Source organism: Ochotona curzoniae, unplaced genomic scaffold (genome assembly GCF_017591425.1).
Source record: "Ochotona curzoniae isolate NIBS_2020 unplaced genomic scaffold, NIBS_Ocur_1.0 scaffold_461, whole genome shotgun sequence".
In the NCBI taxonomy this organism is placed as follows: Eukaryota; Metazoa; Chordata; class Mammalia; order Lagomorpha; family Ochotonidae; genus Ochotona; species Ochotona curzoniae.
This window is the reverse complement of record NW_024467120.1, coordinates 10,278,591-10,287,064: the sequence shown is the minus strand read 5'-3', so window position 1 is coordinate 10,287,064 and position 8,474 is coordinate 10,278,591. Positions and strand designations below refer to the sequence as shown.

General features: G+C 41.6%; 1 protein-coding gene across 1 annotated transcript in view; it reads left to right on the top strand.

Moving 5' to 3' along the window:
- The first annotated feature begins 245 nt into the window (after window positions 1-245).
- Window positions 246-8,474, top strand: part of DCDC2 (doublecortin domain containing 2) — a 137,988-nt gene continuing 129,759 nt past the window's right edge. The window contains exons 1-2 of the mRNA XM_040967587.1: window positions 246-538; window positions 4,305-4,359. Coding sequence (XP_040823521.1) covers window positions 246-538; window positions 4,305-4,359 — 348 coding nt within the window. The remainder of the gene's footprint in view (window positions 539-4,304; window positions 4,360-8,474) is intronic.

Genomic DNA, 8,474 nt, shown 5'->3' with positions numbered 1-8,474 from the left:
CGCCTTGGACAGGTGGCACAGGTGTGGTGCGCGCACTGAGAGCGCTGATTGGCCGTGCGGGCCACGGTGAGGGACTTGAGCGTGTGCCGGGTCCCGTAGCGCCGAGTGTCTCGGCGGGGTGGGCCGGGCGCACGGCCGATACTTGTGGTTCACCTGTGGCGTTGCCGCCCTCCGGTCGCTTTCAGGAGGCGGCCTGCGCTGCGCGCTGTGTCAGGAGGCCGCTGGGGCGGCGTCCCGCGGGGAGGATGAGCGGCTCGGGCGCCAGGCCCAGCCACCTGTCCCAGCCAGTGGTGAAGAGCGTGCTGGTGTACCGCAACGGGGACCCTTTCTTCGCGGGCCGTCGCGTGGTCATCCACGAGAAGAAGGTGTCCAGCTTCGACGTGTTCCTGAAAGAAGTGACAGGCGGCGTTCAGGCACCCTTTGGCGCTGTCAGGAATATCTACACCCCACGCACAGGCCACCGCATCCGGAAGCTAGACCAGATCCAGAGCGGGGGCAACTACGTCGCCGGCGGCCAGGAGGCCTTCAAGAAACTCAAGTAAGTCTCTTAGGCTGCGGTGGGGGAAACTGTGACCCCTGCCCCACCACTCCTCCGTGGGTTGAGGGGCTGTGCGTTTCTCGGAGACGCTTTAGCTGGCATAACACGTGCCACTTCGGGAAGGACTCTCACGTGGTAGTGATGGGCACAGCATTTATGTACAAACAGCAGGACCCTTTGTAAACAGTGTCCTTGCTAGGTTATAGTGAACAGATACCTTTGTATTTTCTATTAGGTTCCCCCACCTCCTTTCTTTTTCTCCTGAAACCTTTCCTTTTAGTTTAAATACAGATTTCTACAAAAATCACAGGTCTTGGATACTAAATTACCAGAGGAGAAAACTGCATGCTGCTGTCACTACTTAAGTGTTTTGAACCTTTTTATTCCAAGTTTCTTTCCATTGACAGACCTACTTTGGTGGCCCTCCTCTCACTAGCCTGCGTGTATATGCTATTGGCACGATGCTTGGTAAAACTTACAGCTACATTGTATTTGCACGGCTGTCTTAGGGTTGGCTCTTTAGCAACAGGTGTCTCTCATTCCTAGTTCCCAATTGAGGGCTCCCTCAGGAGATGCTCAGTGAGTTAGCCAGTTTTGTGGGCTAAGGTTTGCAAAAGGAGTAAAGATGAAAAAGATGTGACTTCTTGCTTTCAGTAAGCAGCTTCTGGTCTAATAGAAGTCAAGCCACTTTCCCCTAGCAATTTTAATGCAAAAATACAAACGAATAAGCATCATCAGAAAAAAATTGTTGATGTTGTGTAGAGGTGTGGAGTTGGCAGAGTGAGCATATTCTATGGTGGATTTTTTTTAACAGTATTTTTGAAATATATTTCATATAACACAATGGTTACCCATTTCGGTAGTTTAAATTATATTTGCATTGTTGTTCATAGTCATCACCACAAACTAATTTTAAAACATGTCCATAATTCTCAAAAAGAAATCTGTTACCCTCGGCCTCTCTTTCTTGCACAGGAGCAAAAATCAGACAAGTGGGGCATTTTGTTTTCTCACTTGCTGTGTTGTCTTATCGTCAAGGTTCGTTCATCCTGTAGTATGTATCAGTACTTCATTGTTATTGTTGAATAGTATCCCATGATCTGGATATACCACGTCTGCTCATCCATTGATCAGCTGATGAATATTTGGGTTCTATCAATTTGTGGTCATCATGACTAATGCTTGTGTGGACAGTTCTGTTTAAGAGTTAATTCCTCTGGAGTTTATACCCAAAGGTAAAATTGCTGGATCAGATGGTAATTCTATATTCTGTGATTTCTACTTGAAGATTGTAGTTGGAATTCATCTCGTATCCTGTGACAGAAAAAAAGAAATCTTTACCCAAAAAATCTGTGTGGATACATTCTATTTCCAACTGGATCAAAATACTTTTTCCAGTATCACTTAAGTTCTCTCATGCCAGTCTTCTTTTCCTACAATTGTTTAACTTCAATTCTAGTTGTTTTGTTTTTTTTGCTGTGCCACACCTTCTTTTTATAGCAGGTGAAGGATATGTTGGATTCATTTTTCCTCTTTTTCTCTTCATTTAACTTATGGAAAGAGTTAAACAATATTTTTTGCTTCATAGAAACACAGAGCTTAAAACCAGGAGACTTGAGACAGCTGTTTGTTAGCTTTGTGTTCCTGGGCAAGTTGCTTGGCTCAGTTAGACAGGTTGCTGCTATGGAAAGGGAGTGTAATCCTTCCTTCTTCACAGGGTCTTGTAATAAGTAAGTGCTGCTGATGGGGACCAAGTGTCATATGCAAGTAAGGCATCTCTAAGACCAGTCACTGTCATTATACAATTCATTAAATATTTTCTATATACACCAATTTATTGGTTTGAAAACCAATTCACAATCCACGATTAGCTTAAAATTGCAGATTCCCTTGTGTAATTCACATTCTGTTTTGTTTATGTTAGTGATGACTAACTCACAATATAGAAAAGATATGTTTCTAAACCGAATACAAGTACATTTTTATATGTATATGAAAGCTTTGTGTGGTTGCTTTTGCTTTTAATTTGCACATACACAAAACTGAATTTTTTTTTCAAACAATCAATGTCCAGGGTTAGCTTTGTATGCTAATGGATGACTGTTTTATTTGGTTAAAGTAGCATTATCTATGGCGGTAATGCTAAAAATCAAGACGACTTAAATGCTGAATAGAAGTTTAGCATCGTAAGTTTGTTCAACAAATGAAGAACAAAAGAGCACAGGAGGTATTAAGAGTAACTCAAGAACTTACGTTGAGATCCTAAAGGATGTTGCAGAAAGCTATCAAATATTTTTTCAAACAGAAATATTCAAATGCATGCTTGAAATTCTTTCACTTATATTTTTCTAAGAATTTTGAAACCATAACTAAACACAAGCTACATTTTTGTTTTATGGCAGAAAAGTCTAGAAATTTCTCCAACACTTACTCACCCCCTATGTATTTTTGGAAATAACTACTCCATCAATTTCATGGGTCTTTCATTATTGTCCTGCACATGACAGAACATTTTGGTATTCCATTAGGAACCGTCTCTGCACTTTTTTTTTTTTTTACTTTTAAAGATTTATTTTATTTTTATTATTTTTCTTTTTTCCATTATTTTATTTTTGATAACCTTTACATAGTTAATTAGGGTAAAAAGATTCAAGGGCTACAGGGAAGTGGGTAAGACTATTATTTTCATATTGTTTCCTTCATGTATCTGAGGTAAAAGGGGATATTGAGGGAGAAGCCCCACCCGGTTTCCCACCCACCCCAAAGTCTCTGCACTTACAGAAGACCCATTTTAATGCTAAGCCAGAAGGAATGTTTGCATTGTCTTATGTAACTGCTGTTTCTGTGGGATAAGTATGTGATGATTTCCAGAGGTGTCAATTAACTTAGAAGAACTGTAATCTAAAAAAAGCAAGCAACAGCAGCAACAAGAAAAATATTCAGTAGCCCAAATTAATTCTAAAATAAGCTTTTTTTTGTCAACCCAGCAACCATAGTAGTTGAGCACTGACCTCTCTATAGTTACAGATTAAATGCTAGGTGTTTACTTTTGTAGTGTAACTTGTTGGATGCTCTATGCATGAAGCACAGTAATGGAAGAACAGCTTCAGGTTGACAACAGTTTGTGCTTATGCAGCAGCTAAAGAACAGTCACTAGTTAATATCTGTAGCAAATAGTAATGGAATAATAGGGGTCTGTGGAGGTTAACCAGGCCACTCATCTGCCTGGACCAGTATCTAAACCTTGCTGTGGCTAAGCATGTCCTTGCCACTGATGTGTCTCACTGAGAAAATGATTTTGCAGCCTTGCTTCATGGTTACTGTAAGGCATGTGTTAATATTTTCTTTGATGTAATGTCTATAATTAAAACAGGACTTTACGTACCTTCATTACAAGTTATGTTTTATCAAATTCTTATCATAATTGGAAATATAATGCATGTAATGAATAGCCAACTACTAGGGAAAAATGTTCTGCAATAGACATAGATATTCCTAAGATTTTAGCTTTCTGTAATGTAGTATAGACAACTGTCAGATCTGATGGATGATACTGAAGTGGTTCCCACTATATTTTTAAAGAAGATTTATTTATTTGTTTGAAAGATGGAAAGAGAAGACCACTATTATAATGATTTTAATTAGTCATGATTGAGTTTTGCTTTAGGCTTAAGTATTTCTTATGGCTTGCTTTATTTTTATGGTAGGTTTATACAGTTGACTTAACACCTGTAAAAATAATGCTTGTTGTTTGTTTTTCCCCCAGTTACTTGGACATAGGAGATATCAAGAAAAGGCCAATGGAAGCTGCTAACACAGAGGTAATAGATACACGACATTGGAAAGGCAAACATGTAACAGTGCCTTCTTTTTGTTTCTTAGCGTGTGTCAGCAATTTTGCATGTCACCCTAATTATAAGAGATGAGATGCCTCATGTATACGAATGGGAGATTATGTACTTAAGGCAACAATGACTACTTTCTCAGAAGATTGTCAGAAATAGGTTGAGTAGGCATCCCCCAAAGACGCAGAGCCAGATGCCACATGTTCTTATTTTCCTGTTTTGTGGCTACCTGTTCTCTGGCTGAAATCCCCTGGAATTCCTTCTGTCATTCGTGAAGATTCTGAGCACCACTGGGTAAATCTTTCCTGAAACCCTCTTCCCAGTCCTCCCTTGCTGCTGACACTCGGTTTTGGAGAAAGCGCCCAAGGCCTTGAGAGGAGAACAGGTGTCATGGTGAACTTGCTGTGGCATCAGGACACCTGGATTTTGACTTGTATTCAAGTCCCTCTCAGGCACAGTCTAGGACCGGGGTAGCCTGAGATGGTGAATGTTCAGACCTGTGCATCCCACGTGGGCTCTAGAACCCTGGTGGTATTTCTAGATGTTTCTGATGAACATAGTCCTTTGGTTTATGGTTGAGAAAGTGGATTAAAGACTGTGTCCCAGAGACACAAAGAAGATGGTGTTGAACATCAGACTTGGATTCTGTCTACCTGTCCAGATAACCACTGAGCCTGAGTACAAGTGTCTAGTAGCAGGGGAATGCGTCCTGCATGCTGGTGGGAGAGGGGCTTTGCTCCCTGATGACCCAGAGCCCCAGAGGGACTCCCTTCCCTTTCCATTTCTTTTCATTCCATGTTGTATGCAACAGGGCCAAATAGATCTTTCTAGAAAAAAAAGTTGTGTAAGAAAACATTTTATTTCTTCAGTATTAAAAAGTAGGTGAGGTTAAATTTGTCATCCAAAGAATTTAGGGAAAGAGGTGCTAAGACACAGTATAAAATAATTAATATTTTTGCTGATATATTTGCTTTTCAAAATGTGTCAAACTGTGGATGCATGAGAGCCATTGGCTTTATAGCTGGAAGTGAATAAAAGTATGAAGTAATTCAGGTTGTGCTTATGTTATAGCCGTACAATGACCACTAGTTACTATCTGAAGCAAGCCAATAAAAAGCAAATCAGGGAATTCATTCTGTTCGAAGAATACACACCTGTTGGAAGTAGGCTAATTGGCTTGAAATGGGTGTCAGAACCCAGATTCTGAAACAAGAATTCAGATGTGTGAGTTTTTTAAAAAAATCACAATATACTACTCTGGCTTCCAGCACATTTGATAAAGGCATTGTACCTGGGAGAATATATTTGCTGTGTAGTAAACTTGCTGCAATTCCTTTTCTCTTGAAAAGTTCTAGCATGATCCTGCACAATCTCTCTATGGACTAATCTTCTACCTGCAAGCATTGACATCCCATTTAGGAATGGGTTGGTGTCCTGGCTGACCCACTTCCCATCCAGCTCCCTGCTTATGTGCTGGGAAAGCAGCAGAGGATGACCCAAAGCCTTGGGACCCTGCACGCATATGGGAGACCTAGAAGAAGCTCCTGGCTCCTGGTTTCGGATTGGTTCTGTTGCAGCCATTTGGGGCGTGAACCAGTAGATGGAAAATCTGTCTCTCCTCTGCATAAATCTGTGTTTCCAATGGGGGGAGGGAACTAAAAAAAAAAAATGACCTCAGAATTGGTGTTGTGGTACAGCATAGTAAGCCTCTATGCGGCACTCCCAGCATTCCATACAGACACTGCTTTGAGATCCAGCTGCTCAACTTGAGAGAGAGAGAGAGAAAAGAAAAAAGAAAAAGAAAAGTCCTACTAATTATGTTAACTTAATTAGCCACTTGTTCTACTTTAGGATTAGTGACCATCATCCTTTCTCCCTCTCTCTCATTTTTTTGGAAACATATTCAATTATATATCTGAAAGAGAGAGAAACAGAGATGGGAAAGTTGGAAGAAAGGGAGAGAGGCAGATCTTACATCCCATCCACAGGTTCACTACTCAAGTGGTTGCAATAGTTAAGGCTGAAGCAGGCTATAGCCTTTCAGATAAATAATTGAAGCCAGCTGCTGTGTGTGAGTCTGACCTTGGGGAACTACCCATCTCTTCCACAGGGACTTGCAGTAAAACTTCTGGAATCTGGCAAGTCAGTCTCCACTGTACTCAATGTCTGTAAATTAAGTTGGGAGGCCCAGGAATGGCAGAGTCTGTTCTGTGGACCCCAGTTGCGGTTTGCTTCCTGTTTTGGTGCCTCCTGGGGGCCCTGCATGTCCTGGGAAGTTGTGTTGGTGACAGGAATGTTTGGAATCTGCTGATATACAGGGGAGAGCCTCAGAGAGTTGATTTTGAAGTGCATTCAGAACATGAACATATAGGATCAGAGTGCTTAAAGTTGTTTCAAGTGCAGTAGTACAAAAATAGTTATTCTTAGATGTATAATTATGAAGTCCAATTACTTATTCACCAAAGCTGGGAGAATTTCCCTCAAATCTGAGGCAACTCCATAGGTTTAAGTTTTCAAGAATGGTTTGCATAATGATAGCCACCACACCATTGTACATTATTCAATTTTAAAAAAGATTTTCATTTATTAATTTTTAATTGAAAGAGTAGATATACAGAGAGAAGGAGATACAGAGAGAAAGATCTTCTGTCCACTGGTTCACTCCCTAAGTGGCCACATTGGGCAGAGCTGAGCTAATCTGAAAAAAGGAGCTTCTTCCAGGTCTCCCATGTGGATGCAAGGTCCCAAAGCTTTGGTTCATCTGCTGCTGCTTTCCCTGGCCTCAAGCAGGGAGCTGGCTGAGGAAGCAGGGCAGCTGGAATATGAATTGAGACCCATGTGGGGTCCTAGGCTGACACAAGATGAAGATTTAGCCAGTGAGCCATATCACTAGGCCCCCATGATTAAAATTTTTCGTTTACTTAAAACTTTCATTCTAATTATTCCTAATACATTTTTACAATACAGAGACCTCAAGTTTTTGCTGGGGACCCCTGTAGAGGTCTATAATTAGGTTCAAGCTGCTGTGGTCATGAAAGCCTACAAGGAATGTGGGGAGTTTGCACTCCCACCCTTGTTACAGATGTCCTTACCCAAACCCATCATTTTATCTATGGTCTCCCAGTCCTCCCATTGTCTTGTCTGTCCCAGTTTCTGATCTCATCTTCCGTGCCTTGTGGCAAATTGACTTCATGTCCCCTGCCCTCACTTTTTACCTTGGGCACCTGTCTTCAGGCAGTGGAAACTTCTGAACCTGCATGTGTGATATTTTCACCACCCACTGCAACTCTTACCCTTTTGTCTTAGCTGAATGTGAGTTCTAGTTCCTTTTGTCTTGCTTTTTCTGCCTGTTTGCTTTGCTTCTATGTGACTGAGTCCTGTATGTGTGCTGTGGAGTAGTCAGGGTGAGCCACATGAGTAAGACATGCGCAATCCCTTAACCTCCAGGAATGTATAGTCGTGATGAATAGACAGGTGAGTGAATGTCTCTACTACTATAGAATAATTCCATATAGCAGATGTGGTATGCCTTGAACTGTTTATTTATTTTAATTATTTTTTGAGTGTTTTTTTCATTTTAAAAATAATTTTATTTTTGATGATTACATAGTTGATTAGGGTGGGAAGGGTCAAGGATCAGGGAAAAATGGGTGAGATCTTTATTTCCACATTTTCTTTTCCTTCTTCCTGTATCTGGGGGAAAAGGAGAGGTGAGGGGAGAAGTCATACCCAGCCCCCCCCCCAACTGCTTTAGCACCTGGGGGTGGGGAAATAGCCGCCTGATGTCATTCCAAAGTCCCTGACGTGGAGCATGCCTCAAGGGTTCTGCTCAAGTGGTTTCATTAATTCTGAAATGCTGTTGATCTTGCAGATGCAAGGATGAGGATATCCGTACAAGGTCCACAGGTTGATACAGTCCGCCTCTGAGTCTCTGTTTGCTCAGATGTTTCCCATCATGCTTCACTGGGGTACTTGATCAATTTGTTCTGCCCTCTTTTCTCTGCTGTGGTACCAGGTGTCTTTTGCAGGCTCCAATGGTCTGACATATCCTCCATGTGCCTCTGGGTATGCCATCCACTGCTCTGTCAGAG